Source organism: Carassius gibelio, chromosome B11 (genome assembly GCF_023724105.1).
Source record: "Carassius gibelio isolate Cgi1373 ecotype wild population from Czech Republic chromosome B11, carGib1.2-hapl.c, whole genome shotgun sequence".
Lineage (NCBI taxonomy): Eukaryota > Metazoa > Chordata > Actinopteri > Cypriniformes > Cyprinidae > Carassius > Carassius gibelio.
Genome location: NC_068406.1, coordinates 14,776,589 through 14,799,088, shown reverse-complemented (window position 1 = coordinate 14,799,088; position 22,500 = coordinate 14,776,589). Strand labels below are relative to the sequence as shown.

At 35.7% G+C, this 22,500-nt stretch overlaps 1 protein-coding gene across 4 annotated transcripts in view; it reads right to left on the bottom strand.

Annotated features, from left to right (window-relative positions):
• LOC127968672 (immunoglobulin superfamily member 21-like) overlaps positions 1–22,500 on the bottom strand; it is a 175,532-nt gene that overhangs the window by 46,500 nt on the left and 106,532 nt on the right. For all 4 annotated transcript variants that reach the window (XM_052570005.1, XM_052570006.1, XM_052570008.1 and 1 more), the window contains exons 3-4: positions 18,168–18,289; positions 10,061–10,179 (exon numbers count right to left, since the gene is read on the bottom strand). In XM_052570005.1, coding sequence (XP_052425965.1) covers positions 10,061–10,179; positions 18,168–18,289 — 241 coding nt within the window. The remainder of the gene's footprint in view (positions 1–10,060; positions 10,180–18,167; positions 18,290–22,500) is intronic.

The following is a 22,500-nucleotide window of genomic DNA, read 5'->3' as shown; positions in this document are numbered from 1 at the left end:
AAATAGAGAGAGAGAGAGAGAGAGAGAGAGAGAGAGAGAGAGAGGGATAACTTCCAAGGCTAAGTGAAAACACAAAGAGATAAGTTATATACCATATGCCTCAGTAAAAGAGGGAGGTAGGTAGGTCGATAAATAGATTAATTAATATATTTCAATAATATTTTATCCAAAGACCAGGAGAAAATGAAACATTCAGATGCCCACATTTGTTCACTGGCTTAGATATACATATCCAAGGTAATTTTCAAGGCAAATTTTCTTTTAAAGTTTTCTAAAGGATGAAACTTTAGAGATTATTAAGCAGCTTTCATGAATATCTCTCAATTTGCTAAAGGTCACAAGCTCCAAACAATGTTTGCTCTGAACACTTGAACCCTTGCTGAGTTTTCTTTTCTTTATTCACTGCTGGGGAATAACTATAATAGTAAAATTTAATTTGTAACTTTAAATGTGGGTTTGCAACATAACAGCTTACAAAGAGACACAAGTTCTTCTTTTGAGGATGTACAGAAAGGTGTATTTCAACTTACTGTCATTGAATTTAAGGTTTGGATTGAGGCAAAGCAGTCTGCAGTCAGGCAAAGAAAGTGGAAAATGCTAGTTTACCTTTAATAGAGCCTAAAAAGGCAATAGCAAAGAAAAAAAAAAAAAAAAAAAAAAGATATGACAGATTCACTATAAATAATATTAACCTATAGTAATTGAAGTAAAAGCACTGTTCAATGTTACTACACAATACTTAATCAATTAAAACATAATGCTGCGAAAAATATAATGATCTGAAAAAAAAAGAAACAAAACAAAATTAACCATTTAGTGTTAGGCCATCTTGCCAACTGATGATTAACTGAAAATGCAAATAGATTAATTATATGCTATCCGGCTCAATAAAAGGTATGAATTGGGAAAATCTATCAATTAAGCAAAAGACTAGGCAAAAATTTAATATTCAGGTTAATCCATTAGCTAATTGAATCCTTTTGTCGTTACCAAAAAAAGCGACACAATGGCCCATTTAGAATGGAACACAACTGCAAATGACTTATCACTGAGTCAGTCAATTCATACACTGATTAAAACATTTTGAAAATGACTTACTAATGAGAAACTCAGAAGAGTCAATTGACTTTTTTTTTTTTTTTTATTTGTATTTTATTTGTGACACTGCTATGCAGTGTGAAAAACCAAAACACATTAATACTAATGAATATTAAAAATAATTAAATACAAATACTAATTTTCTTTAATGGCTACAACAAATATACATTTTGAAATTTTCAGTCAGAGCCATGCGCCCCAAGTAAACCAAATTTCCATCACTGAATTAGTTAATAATGCCTTTCAGGTCAACTAAGTTTATTTGTCTCTAAAAATGAATGGCTAGTTTAAAAATAAATAGCTTAATTGCTTGCAGTGGTGGCCTCGAGTTCACATTTCAGAGGAGGCTACTGAAACTGTCACTAATATTTTGAAACAAAACTCAAGTAGCCGTCCTTTCTAAGACATATATTACCTAGATGACTCACAGGGTTACAGAATATTGAAATGACCCATTCAGAAGTCCTATTCTGTTCAAATCCAAGTACACATTATTGGTCACATGCCTTGACCACGCTGGGCGTAATTTTCTGAGTAACAACCAATCATCCACAGGAGTGCATTCGTCCAGACTCTAATAAACAGCTCTCAGTTCACGCAGGGAAAATAATAGCAGATCCTCTACAGGCATTGCACATTCACTCCTAATGTAATCTGCTAAACAACAGCACGGCATGGGAGAGCAAACGCAGTGTGTCATTCTTTTGGCTCCTCTATACTTTAAGAGAGAAGTCAAGTGAACACTTTGAAAACATGGTATAAATTGACATGGGGACCACCGACATTGCTCCGACATCTGCGAGCACTTCAGGGCCTGCTGGCCCATTTATAAATGCTTGTGTTTTAAATGCTCATTAAGCTGTTGTGCTTGTGGAGGGGAAGAATTAAATACTTTGTCATTAAATTTTGCACTTGATTTTAATTGTTTGCTTGTATGTTGGATAGGCATTCAGGTTTAAACAAAACCCTTAGAATAGAGCCCATATAGAGGCCCTCACTTCACTGTGATTGGATTGCTGCCATCTGCATAATGTCTGCCGTTTACGGTCCACTGGACAAAATGCAGTTATGGCATAAAATGCACAGATGCTCCTCTAAAGTGCTCTATAATTAATAAAATGCACATTTTTTTGTTGTTTTGAACCACTAATTACTGCAATGCATGAAAACACTATAAAACATTAATCTGACATGCAAACCTGGAATAAAGGAGCCAAAGCACTGGGAGCAAGGTGGTTCAATGTAATAAAAAATCCCCTTCTGGGTAATTAAAAACCCTGAGCCTCTTTGGGGTTATTATTGTACATCAATTGACACTTGGCTGTACATTATCCTTTACATAAAAATCAAGCATTCAATTCTCTATAGTGCTATAATTGGGGGTTAATGAATCATCTTCTAATTAAAAGAGAAAGAGGGTTTGACATCACTTCAAATAGTCAAAATACCAGGTAGATTACGGCTACTGAACACTCTCTAGGTTCATTTTGCCCTTGATGCTCGCAGATGGTCAAAAGTCAATTAATATCTCTGGCCTTCAAATGCAAAAGCACGTTAATATTGTTTCCTAACCAGAAGCGAGAAGTTTTCAGTTAGTCACAATAAATGCATGCAATAAATGATGGTAAAGGTGATCTAAAATACATACAAAAAGAAGAAATTAGAACATTTATACAACTAAATACACAATGTTGACCAGTACAGATAAATAAAATAATCTGTGGTTTATCATTTAATATAGAATAACTATACATAGGTATTTATTTCGTAAATTTGACAAACAACTACTCCACAGAAATGAATAGAATCAAGAGATAATATAATTATTGCTGCAAGTTTGCAAAATCTTCATTCTCTCTCTACAAAATCATCATTTACTTGTACTGTATGCGAGTGAAGGTATATTAACTGTCTATTCTCAGGAGCAGGGACCCTCGTGATGTGGCCTCAGGGTCATTGCTGATGTTTAAATCGCTCAGTTCTCCTCAGGTTTTCTCTTAGCAACACAAAAGCCAAATGATCTTCGTGGACTGGGAAAGTTGACAGGTCATAGTATAGCAACAGCACAAATGATTAAATTCACTGTTTCAGAGGCTTCGAACTGACAAGGCACCAAACACGAGTCCTCTGAAGACCTCAAGCTTGAAAGGAAACAGACCACAAAATATTTAGTCTTGAAATCCAACGAAAAGTTGATGGTTGTTTATGTTCCCTTATCACTCCTTGTGAGTGTATGTGTGTGTGTGTGTTCTCCCTCAGACGGATTGAATAATTCATTGGTTTTTCAAAAGCATCTCTATTTCTTTTCAATGAGGCTCCTGCTAAGCTGGCAAAACAACTGCAAAAAAGATCTTTCCACCATCAAATAACTAATGGCAGGAGGTCAGACATCATGTCTAAAATTAAGCTTTTATGAATGTTAACATTCTGTTCAGATGCTTTTCAAACCATTCATTTTATGATGAAAAAGGTAGGATCCAACTGGAATGTCCGAACAATGATGCACATGGATTTAGAAAAATGAATTTGACTCAGAAGCCAGATGAAGCCAGAGGACTTGAGACCCATGGTAACCTTGCGCACATTACCCCCACTCAGAGATGAATATGTTGAATACATTGTCCCCAAAAGCAATATCCTGGCCTTTTGGCACATGCGTCCTTCCACGGTCTCAGGACAAGGCCTGGTTCTCTTGGTCTGGCCCCAAACATATGAGGTTCACTGTGTGTGCATAGACACAAAATCTCACAGACGCTCTACAGACATCCATCAACACCCCCACCTCCATCGCAGCTGCTCCTGCACCAAACACAGTCTCCAAACTCCTTCATGTTTGTGCTGCAGCAAGGTGTCATTAATTTCTCCATGTATAAAAGCTGCACGGCTATATATACACACTGCTTGATTAAAGTTGGGCACCGTAATTGAAGTGAATACCAGTTTATGAAATGAAGGAGTAATTGCTCCCCAAGCACCCACGGCTCAGCGTTATCTTTGCCTCCAGATCTCTCGTTTTCTCTTTTTTAAATATGTATATAAACATAAGGCCCTCATGTCTCATGTAGGATGTCCTCTCAATTACTTCCTAACACTCTGCAAAGGTTAAAACAAAGTGTTCACACAGTTACGTGACGTGAACTCAAAATGTAGACATAGATGGGTTTGGCGCTTTGAATATTCTACATTTTTCGCTAAAGTGAACTAAAAAGATAAATCAGTTTGCACATGCAATTTCCTCCCTAAAGACCTGTTTGCTAGCAGTGTAGCCTATCACCATGTTTAAAGATCTTTAATGGTAACCAAAAGACTTGAATTAGCAAGGGACGATCCTTGAGCCTTGATTGCTTTTGTGCCCTAGGGGGAAAATTCACTAAGAATGAGTTGCGTGCACAATAATAGAGTTGTTTGTTTTTATGCACTGGTGTGCTGTTTTAATGCTTGGTTCACTAAAATAATTATGTAAATCAGGTAACAGTGCAAACACACCCAGAAAATTGGTGGGGAACACAATTTGCACCCTACATTCTCCATCTTGCAGACCACAGAGCTAGATTATAAAAGAAACCGCTGAAATGTAGTGTATACTATGGAACGTTTCTACAGCATCGGTTCTGAGTAGGCTCATAAAATACAGAAAGAGTGCATCTTTTTCTTCATCATTTGATGAATAACTGCTGTCATGATCAACAGAAAATGTTAACAAACATGTTTCTTACATAAAACTCTGCCTACTAGCAACAGTGCTTATTGCTGATGCTAACTTTTCCAGTAATGCACTTATAAATTAAGCCAAGCAGCCAGAAATGATCAGAGGGTTTAAAAGCAAAAATGTGAGAGGATAGATCATCTTAAAACTACAATTCTGTCATCACTTACCCCTCAAGTAAAATGCATGAATATATAGTACAAGCTGAGATTCTTAGTAAATTCACTGCAGTTTTTACTTCCGCATACAAAAAGATGACATTTTGAAAAATGTGTTTGTAAAATCCTTTTTTGAACCCAATATTTTACAGTGCACTGATGGAAATATTACTTAACACTTATTTGTAATCAAGAAGTTGGCAATATTTTATGGAGCCAAAAGAGTCTCAATAAAGATAAATGCACACACTACATTCACATATGCACACACAGGATTCATACATGCACACACATGATTTATAAATACACACACAGGATACACAAATGTGCACAAAATTTACAAATGCACACATAAAATTTAAAAAGCACAGAAGATTCACAAATGCATACAAAATTCAGAGATGCACACAAAATTCAGAAATGCACACAAAATTCAGAAATATACACACAATTCAGAAATGCAAACAATTACAAATGCACTCAAGATTCACAAATGCACAGAACAAGATTCAGAAATGTATTTCTAATGCACACACACATATATCTTGATTTACAATCTGCTTGCGGTCTGTGAACTTCACTGCATTTGTGTGTGAATTTTGAGACTCCTCTGACTTGGCTCAACACACAAATGCATGGAATGATCAGCAACCAATCAGATGTCTCCCTTTTTTTAGCCAATCATAAGAACGCACTCCACGTGGTTGTTTACTTATAAGCCAATCACATGAACGCGTTCACACAGCCTATTTATGAAATTGTATGGAAATACAGATGTTTAGATTACAATTCAGGTTTATTTTTTATTATTTTTTACAAAATATAAATTTAAAAATATCTCAATACATATAGCCCAGACTGTGACTGCAGAAAAAAAGTTAACTATGGATTCATAAATTTGCAATAGGCAATTATTTCATTTTATTGAAATATTTTAATGAAAGTAAAAAAAAAAAAAAGACACCTTTTTGAATATTTTAAGTATATCTAAATATTATTTTGGATGCAATATAGAAGTCACTTTAATTATAATATTCGGTCCCTACATGAAGAGAGAGTCAGTGGTCCGCTGAGAGAGGAAAGTGACTTTCCGGCTGTGCAAAGTGAGTCGCCGCTGCGTGAGGTAAGTGAGTCGTTCGCTAAGGAAAGTGAGTCGTTCGCTGCGTGAGGAAAGTGAATTGTTCGCTGAGGAAAGTGAGTCGTTCGCTGATTGAGGAAAGTGAGTTGTTCGCTGAGGAAAGTGAGTAATTCACTGATTGGCTTATAAGTAAACAATCCCCCACCTGGGGTGCATTCTTGTGATTGGCTCAAACAAGGGAGATATCTGATTGGTTGCAGATCATTCCCTGTTTAAAAAAAGGCATTTGTGTGTCAAGCCAAGTCAGAGGAGTCTCAAAATTCACACACAAATGCAGTGAAGTTCACAGACCGCAAGCAGTTTGTAAATCAAGATATATGTGTGTGTGTGCATTAGAAATACATTTCTGAATCTTGTCCTGTGCATTTGTGAATCTTGAGTGCATTTGTAAATGTTGTTTGCATTTCTGAATTGTGTGTGCATTTCTGAATTTTGTGTGCATTTCTGAATTTTGTAAGCATTCGTGAATCTTCTGTGCTTTTTAAATTTTGTGTGTGCATTTGTGAATTTTGTGCGCAATTTTGTATCCTGTGTGTGTATTTATGAATTATGTATGAATCTTATGTGTGCATATGTGAATGTAGTGTGTGCATTTATCTTTATTGATACTCTTTTGGCTCCATAATATTTCACCAGTTAGACATGTATTTTGTAATATGTAACATATGGAGCACACTTTGGCTACCCTTTTACTTGGCTACACTGTCTTCTTCTCAATTACGCCTGGTTCATTAAACTTGCTTCATGACAATTAAAAGGTGGTAGTGGACAAAATAAATGAATTAGGCTTAATTCAGCTAAGCCTTTTCAACTTTAAGCCTTTACAGCCAGCGGGACTTCCTTTTACAGAATATAGCATTTAATTGAACGAATTACTTGCCCAGCTGACTTACTTCACAGGTTTGTCGAAGGTCATCTCTTCTGGTATTAAATGCTACTTCAAGTGCTGCAGTTTAACATACTGTTTAGCCTCTAGAATTTAATTATATGCATCAATTTCAAATAAATAAATAGCAAGAAGTATACACACGTAAAAGCTGACATGGGCCTGTCAGCCTGTGATGTGTTGGCAAATGCAGCTGGAGATATGTGAACCAGACTTATTATGAAATGAGCAAGAACAAACATCATCATTTAATGAAATGAGGACATCTATGTTTGTTAATGATAAGGCAATTGATGGCCTCCCAGCCACAAATGACAGGACAAACATCAGCGGTGAGAGAACAGAGCACATTTTCAACACCGACTAAAAGGGAAAATGTTAATTTGTATACCCTTGTATATCACAGAAAGGCCATGAAAACGGTTATATAGAAAGATGCCATCAAACCAAGCAGCAATGTACGGCTGCATACATGTGTCGTCTCACTTTCCTGTGACCATTTTTGCTTATGACTTCCTACATTACAGGGGTGAATCAATAAACAGTATTTTTCTGCAAAGACAATGCTAACCATCTGCAAAATGCACTGAAATATTGCTTTGAGAATTTAATGAACCCACGCTCATACTTTTCAATACAAAAATTCACATTTCTATTTAAATGAAGCTAACTTTGCAATATTCTCAATGATCAAATCTTCATGTAACACTATTGTCTCCAATAGAAAGCAAATTGTATATTTTCTGTTGATCATGGACAATTTCATGAAAATAAATGATTTGTCAAATAAAATGCATACAGCATGTTCAAATAAATGGTGCCATTAGAGATTTATTGAACACAGATTATACTTCGTTTTTTACATGTTGACTATCCAGTAATGTAATTTTCATAATTAGCATGGTGTACCATGTAACATTTCTAACCTTGGCTTTAATTTTCTTTTGCACTAATGAGTTGGTCCACAAGTTGGCTACATTGGCCAGGGCCATTGTTTCACAGTTGAAAAGAAACATGACAACAACAACAACAACAACAACAACAAACGCTTGTGTGAGGAGGTTAAAAATACCTGAAACTAGTTTAAAAAAGTACAGTATGTTTTTAATTGGTCATAACTGGGGGGGTGTTTGCAGACACTGGATTGAAGCTTTTAGTGTGCATGTGTCAAGCAGCTGTGTTCATATGCAAAACTGAAGCATACTTTGGGCTTGAGTGAATTCTTATGTGCCAAAGCCCATGTGTCTCATATCACATTCAAATTCTTAATCACACTGCCTCCCAAAATAAACAATCGCTAAAGTTGAAGTTCATAGCAGAGTCAACCCAGACTTTTGAATTAGCATGAAGTTGAGCCTCAGAGACCCTAATTCTTTCAATTCTAATCCTAAAAAGCAAATGATTGAATTTCTTAGCAAAAATTCATTAAAACGGACATTCTTATTTATGACGTCCTTTAGCAAATTATAATAATGCCAGCGCAAGGCTTCCTATTAATGAACTCTTTTTCACTCATTTTCATTCTCTCACTCGTCATGATTTTTTTTCTCCCATCCACCCGGTGAACTTGCCACACTAATAGGTTATGAATAATTCTGTTTCAGCTTAGATGGCAATTAGCCACAATGCCAGAGGCTATACTTCTTCCCCTGTAGAGGTGTTGGGATTTACGAGTGTCAGTAAGATGAGGTGCACACACTTTCCTTCGATTCCTAACCAATTACAAGCTAGATTCTTCAAAACATCTCGTATTGATAAAGAGCAGCCCATTAATATCAACTCTACCATCGACAGGGCTTCTGACGAGCATGTAATTTGCTCTTACTGGGTTGTGTTCTCCAGCTCAAGGGGCTGGAAGTGGTGTTCTTTTTTTTTTTAGGGGCATATTTATTCACATCAGCCCTTCTAGGGCTTTCCATCGACTTCCAGTCTGTCTTATCAGAGAGCTCAGCAGCTTTCCAGGATGATTCCCTGATTTGGTGATAGAGATAATTGCTAATGAGCTCTATATAACAGCCAGTCATCAATTTTTTTATTATTAATAATAAAAAAAAATATATATATATACTAAATAATTAAATGGTAAAACTTTTCAAACTTTTTTAAAGTACTTTCAACTGTACTGTAAAAAAAAAAAAAAAAAAAAAAATTGAAATTGAAATTGCAACAAAGAAAGCCATAAATTTGATAGTAGCATGAAACTATTTTGCAATTATCATGCAGCTCCATTTATTTATCTTAATTTTACATTCCACATAATTAAATATCAGCTTCTCATCAACTCCTGAACCCCCGTTTGGGAAACCATGCTGCAGCATATTATCTTCAAACATGAATATAAAAAAGTTATTTTACATTTTAAAGTATTTCACTGTAGAATTTTGAACTGCAAAGCATTAGATAATGTTCTCTAATAAGGCTTGTTTATGCCTTATTTACGAAAGTTAGGGAAGCTTTTATAAAGTCTTACCAAAAAAAAAAAAAAAAAAAAAAAAGAGAGAGAGAGATGAGAACATGCGTAAAACGATTAAAAGCAAATCATCTCTTTTTGTAATCTTTGCATTTTCATCGCCTCCGAGTTTCCCAAATGATGCTTTGCGGCACAGCTTGAATATAAGAAGCAAGTGGGGAAGTTCAAAGTGAAGTGTTATGAATTACGCACAAACACAAACACAGACGCTACTCTACCTCCCATTCAAAGGTCCTTATCACATGGAGACAGTCAGCCTTAATGATCAGCCCATTCAGAAGCAACCTGCCAAGCTCTAACAGAGAAAACACGGCAGACTTCCAAATAACAAATACAGGATAAAGCACTTCAAAGCCTCATGCGACCAGTTAAAGGACAACGAAAGAGATTGGGGGTCAGCTTTTGGATGCAACGCTGCCACTTTCATGTCAACTACATAATGCCAAAAGTCGTTCTCTGCAAATTATGGTCCACTTAATCCTGAATATACTGTACAGTTACGTTCTCCTGTTTGAAGACGGTTTCAAATTAGTGCATGCTGTTCCACAAGCCTGATGGAGAGAAAATACAGAAGGGAACATTTCGGAAGTGCATTTTTACTTACACATCACCGTGAGCAAGACGTTCCCTGATGCTAGGACGACTTTCTCCCGTGTCGCTCGGTCATAGATTCCTACATGGCATTCATAAGGTCCGTTGTCTGAGATCCGGACCTCTGGGAGCCTGTGGAAAAAGATAAAAAAATTAACTGTAAGACATTTTCAGTGATTCAAAGACTGAATATATTTATGAAGGCTTGCGTCAAGCTCCCATGACAGACATACAGTACATCCTGAAACTAGATTCAAGCAATTGTTAAACAAATCCAAGCAAAGTTTGGCAACTGAAATGATGCTTTTTATTTTTATTTAATTTTTTTAATCAAATTTGCTTATAAATGTAATAGCACACTTCTTCACAAAGGAAATAATAAAATATACAAAATAATTGTTTTATTAAAGTTTCTTCTCCAAAGAGTCAAAGACTTCATTCTGCATTCTGAGCATGGACTACAATGCAGATCAAAATGAGATTTTCAGCTGCAGGCAGCAGATCAAAATCGAGGACAATTGTCCTTCTTGGCCTCCTGTAGAAGAGGAGAGACTGCAGTTAAGCAGGAGCAACTAGGTATGCTGTCATAGTAATGTGCCAGGTGAAATAAAAGAGACTACTGCCTAAGAAAACAGTTGTCTGTCTGCTGGCTCAACACATTCCCATAATTCCTCACTCCATCCATCCGTTTCTGCTATCCCTGGAGCCCCACATAGGGGGGCAGATGCTGATGATGGCTGATAGGAATACTGAAATACTCGACTTTGTGATTCATTTTTGTAGATGTGTTCCTTTTTCATTATGTTCCTCTCTTTTTCTTTGCATCTTCTCTCTCAGGATACCCAATAAAACAAATAGGAGGCTGTATTACTAACTGTACTGGCTGAGTAAAAGTGGCTATTGCTGCAAACCATAAAAATAGATTAGAAAATGTGAGCCAAGTTTAATCTCGGAAACTAGAATGATGCCCAATTTTAAGCTATATGCTAAAAAAAAAAAAGAAAAAAAAAAAGTCTTTTATCTTGCTTTTCATGAAAAACATCCAACAAGTACACTTAACTGAAAAGCAAAATTGCATGAGATATTATAACTAAAAAAATCATTTATCCAGTCTATAGTGTCACATGACCCTTTAGAAACCATTTTAATATACTGATTTGCTGCTCATGAAACATTTGCTATTATTTGTCTGCAAACTGTGATACATTTTTGATCAAAGCAGTGTAGTTTGTTTTTAAACACTTTTGGTCTTTTTTGTTTGCAAATCTTTTGAGTCTGGATAGCATAATTTCTCAAGTCTCATGAAAAATAATGATAACAAAAAAAAAAAAAAAATCCCATCCTTTTTCACTTCAGTCAAGTGATCCTTTAACAATCTCAACAGCATCTGCTTAAGCTTGACGCCGGTCGACAATGTCCTGCTGCTCAGCCCCATTAAAACAAGAAGAAGTGAAACCAAGCTCATTTATATTGAATGAGGGCAGCGGGTGAGTTCTCAGCACAAGCCCATGAGCATTCTTTTCATGTATGCCTCCACCCCTCCCCACCGCGGCTTTCTTTCCCCCCACACCTCAGATAGCTCACTTAGACTTGATGAGCAGAAACACAGGCAGAGTTAATTGCAGTGCGTTCACCATCACGGCGATAGCAACAAAGCAGTGGCTGTAAACAAAACCACTCTGCCATTTCTCTTCATAGATGTCCATAATTTTATCCCTGTCTATTGACAGTTTTAAGAGTTTTTATTGTTGTTTTTGTTCGTTTTTTTTCCCCTCCTTTTACTTCCAGGGCTGCTTGACATGCATGGACCGTGATGATTGGATGAGAGGTTTGGCTCCAGCTTTGTACATTGGCATTGGTCTCACGTTCCACCCTGCAAGTGTCCTCTCTCTGGATGAGCTTTACTGCCCGGGTCTCTGAATTCCAGCCAGCACATTTATCAATTCCTGCCTCTCTTACCTCTCCACTTCTCCTTCTTTCTACCGTTCGACACTCGCTGTCTCTTATTTGCTCATTCTCTCACCTCTGTTGCATACTTCCTCTATGGATTGCTGAAATGCTGGCGATGTTGCACAATAGTCTGGCTCGCTATGGTATTCAGTTCTTCAAAATAACCTCAATGGGACTGAAACTCCAGCTTCTCCACCAGTCTTTCTCACTCTCACCATCTCTGTATTCTCTCTCTCTCTCTCTAACTGTGCTCTAAAAATGTAGATGGATTGTTAATCAGAGAGTAATAAAAAGCCGATTAGCACTAAATCACACCGAGGTAAGAAGGGATTTGCCTAGCCAGGTCCTGCCACTCTGCAGTGTGTTTAAGTGTGTGTGTGTGTGTGTGTGTGTGATGAGAAGGACAGAGTGTTCGTTGCCAGGAATATAACATTCTGTAATTACAGAAATGTGCCATGAATTTCTCAGCTGAGGCCTGTTCTTATTGGTGTTGTGGGCGTATGATGTTAGAATATGTCTGAGGCTGAATTTATGATGTTGGAATATTCACAATAGCTCATGTTTTCATGAGTCATCAAACAGAAAGGTCTGCTGAGGTGATCTTTCACTCGAACATTAACTTATAGGGCCTTGAACTTCAGTTAAAAATGGTTCACAGACCAATTTCATTCAACATGGCAATTTATCCATGAATAGATTTTTGAATAAATTAATTATTTGTGTTTCATGAATGAAGCTCATTGTAACCACAGTAATGGTTGGCCAACTTTTCAATGGCTGACGTCAATCCATGGTTGCTAAAATCACACTTACACAATTTCGCCTGAATTATAAAACCGTTGGGGCTCTTTGCAAACTTTCAAATAGTTTTAAAGGGTCTAACAACATGAAAAAAAAAAAAAATTAATTAATACAATCTCTACTGAAACACCATAGTGTTCACAAGAAGAAGAAGAAGAAAAATACGGTACTAAATATTGTAGAAACATAATTTTCTGTAAAATTGCTTTGTAACGATTTGTATTGTAAAAAGCGCTATACATAAACTTGAATTGAATTTAATTGAATTGAAGAAGAGGAAGAAGAAGAAGAGGAAGAAGAAGAAGAAGAAGAAGAAGAAAACCTTTTTATCAAAACTTTTCAATTTAAATGCCACTAGGATGCCTCTGCAAACTTTCAAAGAGCTTCCAATATGAACAAAACAAAAACAAAACCATACAATTGAACTTAAAAATGGTACATAAAAAAAAAAAAAAAAAAAATCAAGATGTTGTACAATAAAATCAATGTGAGGCCATTGATGTAACTTTTCTTACTGGCAAGGCTGATGGTAATCAAATGGCCTAGATGTTTACAAATATAATGTTAGAAAGTATAAATTTAAATTTAGAAAACTACATAATTGGCAAATAAATGTACAGTTGAGGTCAAAAGTTTACATCCCCTTTCAGAATCTAGAAAATGTTAACTACTGTATGTCATCGAATTAGAGATATCATACAAAATGCATGCTACTGTTCATTTAGTACTGACCTGAATTAAATATATACACATAAAGGATGCATACATATAGTTCACAAGAGAAAATAATAGTTGAATTTATAAAAATGACCCCATTTTAAAGTTTACATACACTTGATTCTTAATACTGTGTGTTTTTAATATTAATATTAAATATTAGTATTAATACTGCAATTTTTGTGTATTTGAACCCTTTTCAACAATGACTATAGGATTTTGAGGTTCATCTTTTCACACTGAGGACAACTGAGGGACTGATATGCAACTATTGCAGAAGTTTATGCTCAAGAAGGGGGAAAAAAAAACATGCATAAAGAGCTGAAAACTGTAAACTTTTGACCTCAACTGTACTAATGATGCACATTTCCCACTTTAAAGGCACTATGGAAAATTTAACAGTACAGATTCAGAAGAATCAGAAAGAGTTTTATTGCCAAGTATGCTTACGCATACAAGGAATTTGTTTTAGTGACATAAGCTTCCAGTACACAGAGACAACAACACACAGACAAAAAAAAAAAAAAAAAAAAAAAACAATTTACTAATTGGCAAATAAATAAGTGTATAAACAATTGTGCTATAAATGATAATGGAATAGGATTGAGTGAGATGCAGGAATGTTCTAGGATGGAGGGTTAACAAATAAATATAAGGGTATTGCACGTTTATAAGCATAAGTAGGGAACATTTAACTGTTCATGAGGTAGAATGAACAGTACACTTTATAGTTTAAAGGAGACAAAATATGATTACAGGCTGCTGTTCATGCCTCTGCTACACAAACTTTCATGTGTGCCGTTGTCTGATATTAAGGGTTCAAATCCATGTTGGTGCCTATAGCCTCATGGTTAGCTCAAATCCACAAATCAGAGCTTCCCTGTTAAAAGGATAAATTTTTTGCCTGGTGTTTTGCTTAATTTTTGCACTGTGGCAATTATTCGCACTTCCTCATTATTCATTGCAGAAGTACCATCTTAATTTTTCCATCTCCATGTGAGATGTTTTCAGTACATAGATGTACTGTGTTCTGTTATGCGATCTCTACTATTTTGCTAGTGATTGTGGTTGTGATTAATATATATATATATATATATATATATATATATATATATATATATATATATATATATATATATATATATATATATATATTTTAATAGAAAAACATTATTGGAATTTGGAATGTAATTATTAGAAATACTATAGGAATGGTATCGTAAAAAGTTTTTATAATCTAAACAGAAATTTTAAAATTACAACAATTAGTGTGATTAGAACATTGAGGATTTTTTTTTTTTTTTTTTAACAGAATAACTCAACGACTAAAACTAGACTAAAATGCTCAGATATTTTGTAGACTAAAACATGTCCTAAACAAAAACAGAACATGGTTGATTAAATATGCTCATAACTAAAAAGTTAATTTGACACAGGACTAAGACTAATTCAAAAGACTGACAAAATTAACCCTACCACAAATCCCACATTTGGAAATGAATCGGTCATAAATCAGTACAAATGGCATGAACACAAGCCATCTTGCTCACCTTCTCAACAAGGTATATAACAGTCAGTGCTGCTCCACTACACAGTGTCCTCACTTCCAGACTAAAAAGAGACATCACATGCTTCAATGACACACAGCATATTTCATCTCTCTCTTTTAACACTATTGTCGCGTTTCGGTGAAGTGGCATGAAAAAAAATCTGATAGATGTGAGTGATAATCAGGGGCTTTTATTGAAGAACGGGCTTCTCCTGAAGGGCCCTGGAGGGCCCAGTGGGCGTAAGTGCTTTTGTTTCTGAGTATAAAGCTGAATGTTTTGCCAAGAGCAGTTGGGTCTCATAGGAACAGGTAGAGAACTGAGGTGTCCATGGTAATGAGAGAAAAGAGCCAGGTCAGAGTGCAAGGGGGAGGGTCCTATGGACCTGTTTGAGATTTGATTGACAGCTCAAACTTTCCATCATAATAGACTGGCAGCTTTGTAGCAAGGAGAAGCTAGTGAAGAACAAGAAAAAAAACCTAACATTATGACTTATATTAAATATTAAAATTGAACATAATACATTTTTCAAATGCCTTCAACAACGTAGCCTCCTTAAGGGGAGTTGTGAGGGTAAAGTTTAGAAAAGACAATGAATTTCAATCTGCGCTGTAATAATGTCTCATTTGACACCTTGTGTGGTGTTGAGTTTTCAGGGAATTCAAACTGTCATGTTAGACTTTGATGGGACTGGAAAATCCTGTGCTGTTCAAAATGGAAAAACAAAAGCTTTTTTATTATTCCTCAATACTCCAAGAGATGAGATGCGTACTTCTGAGCAGCATGCAAGCAGATGAAGCAGTAATGTGAAAACAAGCAAACTTCTGTGGCCCAGCTAGAGGCAGACATGTCTATCTCTGTTTTCGATTTCTAGAAAGACCCTTACTGGTGCATTTATTTTCAGACAAAATGCTGAGAACTGAATTAGAGTGGCAAGGCCTACCGGTGTGGCTTCTTGCCACTCTGGAATGAAAATCAGAGATAATTCCTGTGAAATATCCTGTCTGGGTGCTCTGGATCTCCCGCAGAATGCTGTGTCAGAGGCTACAGGGGAAATTACTATATATCTGTCTGTCTGTCTATCTATCAAATGTCTATCCATCTATCTAATTGTTTTTTTTTTCTTTCTGACTGTATGTCTGCGTGTCAGGGCAACTGAGTTGACTTGGATTTTCACTGTGAAAAAATATGAACTACAATGCACTGTGAAGTGCATGTGAACTACAAATATTTTAGTAGATATTTGTGTTTGAAAACAAATCACTGTTAATATAAATAATTTTTCATTTTCAGTGGATTTCACTATGCGTGTATGTATTTATACTTAGGAGACTGCACATGGAGTTTGATGGTCTCTGCAGTTGCCATCTTCCTTACCGAGCATTATGTGAGACTGCGAGGTCAATACAGGTGATCCCTACTGCTGCTTATAGTGTGACAGTCAATTTACTTCCTGCTGGGTAGGAGTGTTTGTTTCTGTGTGTGTATACACATCATACACTGTGCCACTTTCCAAGCAAAGCAAGGAGGTATTGTAGCCTGTTGCCTGAAAAACTCTGCTTGACTTGATGCACATGTGCACATATACAGTATGCGATGTAAAAAAAATGCAGCTAGTCTTGCAGCAGGTTGAACTAGTAATCAAAACCTTCCTTTCTCTGCTCTTTACCTAATAATTTGTACCAGCTTTTGGTTTGACAAGACACCTGTATGTTTTGTTGAGGAGAAGAGCGGATATGAGAAAATATTTCTGGGGCTTGCTTATGCTTTTCTACCTGAAGCTGAGCCTCAGGTATCAAGGATGACTTGGGAAACACGTCTGTTTCTCAGTGGGCCTGTGAAACACTACAGCAGATGTTCGAAAAGGGAAGACTAAAGATGACGTTTCCTGAATGGGGAGCACTGCAACTGAGGGCCCAGAAGAAGAGCTTGGCTTGGGGCTCATTGGGTGAACATACTAAAAAGTACTGGATACTGAGGAAAGTTTCTTAATCAGGTCATATTTTACTTAAATAGTCTTTTTTAGGCCTTTGTGGGACCAGTACCCTTATGAAACAAAAATATATTGCAGTATATTGGAAAATATCATGTAATATATTAGGCATATATTCTTATATATATTTATTTTTTCCATTATATTGCAATATAATGAAAGCGGCAATCATTTGTATATTTTGTAATATATTATATAATATATGTATCATCAATATATTATTAAATGTATTCAAACATATAAAATATTAGAAAATAAAAAGTTGTAATATAATATATTACAATATATCACAATATATTTTAAGAAATATATTGGTAAATATATTTTCCTTTCGTAAGGGTATACACAGGACACAGAACTAGTCTACTCTTTCAGGATTAGGAAACAATCCTCCATAAAATGTGCAGCACACATCTGAATATTTGGGTTGAACTGTTCTGGAGCAGTGTTGTAAATACAACTTAACTTAAAACTTGAAACTGCATCATATGACCCTGTTAAACAAAAGTGTCATTAGCATATATTCTAATGAACAAGTTAATAAACCTAATATTCTAATCCTGCCCCACATTGGTCTGATTGGTCGACTATTAAAAATTATAGGTATATGCTGAAATGGGTGTCAAACATTGATTTAATTTTAACGTTTTAGAAATGCATTGAAGAAACGACAAAAATGCCTTTCTGATGCACACATAAGAAAGTTAATGCAGAAGGAACCCAAGGCATTTCTCTTTATAGTAATGTAGAAGAGCAATAGGAAATGAACACAGTCAGAAATGATGCAAGCCAGGCAAGTTGCCAGTCTTACTGTCTACATTATCATTACAGTCCAATGTGCTATGAATAAAATTTGGCATTTCCAGAGATCATATGTGACCCTGGACCAAAAAACCTTTAGTCGCACGGATAAATTTTCAATTTCAATTATTTTTTCTTTAATGTTTAAAGTCGTTAAATTATTCAGTAAATATCATGTTCCATAAAGATATATTGTACAATTCCTACCATAAATAGATCAAAACTTAATTTTTGATTGGTTTTGTGATCCATGGTCACTATTACAGACATATTCTTTTTTGTGACATCATATAACAACTAGAGGCTCTTACCGGACCGTCGATTGATACACCAGGTCTTCCCTTCTCCGGTAATCCTCCATATGGGAGTAATTGGTATTGAACATAGCATCGTACGTAAAAATCTTCTGCTTAATAGTGCCTCCGTCTGTAACCTGTTGAGAAATAAGAATAAAAAATGTATAAAAAGATGTGTCTTTTAATGAAGTGGATACTCCATAGATCCCTATACATAAATAATGAGATGAGACAGTACAAGAGCTTGATGCCCACAGGCAAAGTTAGTGCTCACACTTTAAAATGATCCCATTGATCCGTTTACAGTCATTATTGGTATATTATTTAAGAGCTCGTGAAGAGATGAATTTAAATTAGCTCTTGGAAACCTGCCGAGCATGATGAAATCAGCGAGACACTTACATATGTGGCATTAGGAATTTAGTGCGCTTATAAGGCAGCGATCTAATGATGACTGACGTTTTTGTTGCATTTTGTTGGTCTGCGGCACAGGAAAGGTAATGAAATGTGAAGAGATATTGCAGAGGTGAGGGATATTCGCGTCACTGTTGGCTCATTTTGTGTCTTTTTCCCCACCCTGACGTTCTTTGCAAATGATGGAGCATGGCTCTTTTTGCGCTAATATCCACAGGGGAGAGAAAGTCGCTTAGCATTTGAATGACTGCGATTTCTCTTCATAGCACAGAAAGAAGAGAGAGAAAGAGGGGTGACAGATTTTAATGGAAGTGTTAATGTCTGCTTTTGAAGCGGGGAATTGTTGGCAGGACAGGTGTCTTTCTTTCGGCGAACACTTGAGATGCTATCGACGGCCTCTTAATCTGCTCCTCTGGCGCTGTAAATCAGTCCTAGGTGGATTTGCGATTGGTTTTCCTCTGTGTGGGGAACAACAGCGCCACGAGGACAGTGTTAAATTGGTTTGATTTGAACAAACAATTCACGCTGCCCTCACAGATGCGTGTAGGTAGGCCACAATAACCTCTATTCCTCTAGAGATTCACACTGAATGCCTGCAGCCACTACAACACACAATGATTCATAATTGCTCAAATTCTCTTTATAAAGGAATTATGGGCACAATGAATACAGGGGATAAACATTTCAAGCGGATAGGATAATGTTTACATAATGCATATCTGAAAACGCACTATAACAGTGAGATATTACAGAGCAATTCCAACATGATTTGATTTATTTTAATACACCTGGAGCAAGAGTCCATTTAAATGTGAAAGTGTGTGGGTTAGGAATATTTTTGAGCTCTTCCATCTCTTTACGGATACATTTGGAGGTCTGAATCCATTTCTATACCTTTGAGTTGCAATTTCATTTCTCGTAAAGCAGATACAGTGTACGTTTATACATGTCTATGTACCATAAAACTATTTTTAAAAATCTGTAATATATATATAAACAACCTTCCAAAAATACATCGACCAAAAGTATATTCTTTTAGGCAGAAATATGATGAATGATGAAAATACTTCTACTGATAGACAGACGTGTATCTGTGTCTGAGAAACAGGTCAGCAAAATACTCATTTTGACAACCCAATGATTTTGAAGTGATGCCACTTACAACACAAGCAAGGAATGCTTTGGCATTGCACTTTGAGCATTGACGATCAACCTGACCATCTGGCTGTCTTGTAAGCATGCAAGGATGTGGCTGCTATGGGTGCCAATACATTTTGCTACAGGTTTACAGGGAAGTGAGGACATTGAAAGGTCAGTCACTAAAAGCAAACCTCTGTTTGATAGTTGTGTTTTCTCCTCAGGTTGATCCTAGGCGCTTTTGTAGTTGACTCTTATAATGCTTTAAAATACTTTAAAAGGTGAAACGCAACATCATTTCTGTCTGGCATGTCTTGAAAAATATATAGTGCTCCCAGTAGCTGAATACAGATTCCTTCGGTGGATTCAGCTCTTGACTCAAGCATTGTTATGAACAGCCTGAGATGGGTCTACCGGCAGTGCATTTCTTTCAATGTATTGCAGCAACCATTCAAAAGATTTATGAAAAACTGCATTCTGCCCTTTAATGTACAACCATAACGTGAAATCACCTGTATCTTGTTTCATAAATCACAATGAACTGCATTAGTGAAGCATAGAAGAAAAAAAGTGGATGAGAAAATCGAACACACTGAATGTTTTTTTTTTTTTTTTTTTTTTTTTTTTTTTTTGTAGCTACCTAAAACTTATTTTTACACTTAATGGAGACTCTGAAGAAAAAATACAAATCTATGATTGTGGAGAGACACAAGGTGAATGGTTTGCTCTGTTTACAGGCATTATAAAATGAGAGGGTGCTTTTGTTTATTCAAGCACGTATGACAATATTTGATAAGCAGCGAGTGTATGCTAAAAACAGCAAGCACATGATGAGTGGGAGAGGCAGAGTAAAGGTTCTGACATTCTCTCTGATAAATACAAACACAAAATGGGCCTGTCGAAAAAAACAGACACTGTCACCCACTTTGTCATCATGACAAGAGAAGAGGACAGTAATGAGAACATCAAGAGCATGGCGGGAAACAAAAGGTGCCATTGTTCAATGGAATGGCATAAATGAAAAAAAAAATGAAATAAATGAATAGCATGATGGGAATTCACATCTCATGTTGTAGATGTTTGATAGAACATCAAGACCCTTTCAGATCAGTTTCCTGTTGTCATTTTCAGTTCATTCTTAACTTCAAAATATATTTGAAATAAGTTGCATGCATGACAATGTAAACATATTGTTATCCAGATTGAAAACATACTGTATGTTTTTTTTTATATACATAGTTTCCAAATGTTTGATATACTGTAGTTGTTTCCACACTAATAAATATAAATAGCTATTATTTTCTGCATAATTCAGAATAGCTTTATTGATTTAAACAATTAAAAAAAATTGACTCTGCTTTGAAATTATTATTTTGAATATGTTGATTAAAATTCCCCAAAATGCTGATAGTATATTTATTTTAGGAAACAAATATTTAAAAGTATTAAAAAGGCATTTTCCTAATTCAGCTATACTTTTAACGATTTAAAATATACACACATACTAGTCTCTCTCTCTCTCTCTCTCTCTCTCTCTCTCCCTCTATTTACTTGTGCATATATAAAGACTTCTTTTAGGCCATTCATCTTAAAATTAATCAAAAAAAAAAAAAAAAAAGACTACCATGGTAATATGGCAGGAAACAAGAGACATTTAGCTGGCTCGTCTCCATGGCGTGCTCACACATGTGGGCCTAATGAATTCACCTCGTAATCAAAATGGACCTGAACTCCCATGCGAAAGGACATCCATCATGCATGACTGTCCGCCCTGTTGTCTTGACGACTACTTCTGCTTTGAGAATGTGGAAGGAGACAGGCAGACAACAGGAAATCAGATAAATGTGCTTTTATTGAGCAAAAAGGCCACATGGGGGAGAAACATACATCCAGCTCGAGGTAGCTTATTGAATCTGTTCCACACATTACCACAGAGACACGGAAGTACAGCAGTGGCTCTATACCATCTGGAGAGGAGGAATAGAATCTGGGTGGGCGAGAACAATCTCCGCCTTCTAAGTCTGTCTGTGTACCCACAATAAACTCTAACAGTAGGACACCTTGGATATATGCTCACAGGTCCCTGTGTGATTCATTTGATTTTATTATTTTACTATTTTTTTTATTTTTTTATAAAGATGAACTTTTTCTTTTTTAATATTGATAATAATAACAATAAAATCTTCAGAAAACTGAGTTTCTGTTTTAATTGTCTGGATTCATGATTTAATAGTCAAGTCAAGTCACCTTTATTTATATAGCGCTTTAAACAAAATACATCGCATCAAAGCAACTGAACAACATTCATTAGGAGAACAGTGTGTCAATAATGCAAAATAATAGTTAAAGGCAGTTCATCATTGAATTCAGTGATGTCATCTTTGTTCAGTTAAATAGTGTCTGTGCATTTAATACAAAATGATTATCAAAAATTGTGGTAATCAAATAAAGACATAAAATATTAACAACTTAATCTTGCAAATGATATTAAATGAAAATTTATCAATTCATTTTATTTTTAACAAACATATTTCTACAGGTTTACTGATATAATGAAAACATGGAATAAATTAAAATGTGTGATATATGTTTTAATAATGCATTATTATTACTTTCATTCTGCTGTACACTGGTAATTTATTTCTGTCACAATTTCTTCAAGCTAAACCAAACTTTAATTTTGACAGGCTTTCGTCAAGACCTTTGACAATGATAATTTTATCAAATGAAATGCTGATTTACCACATCATAGAAATCATAGTGTCCCAAACTCACACTCTAACCAGCCTCAGAGAGC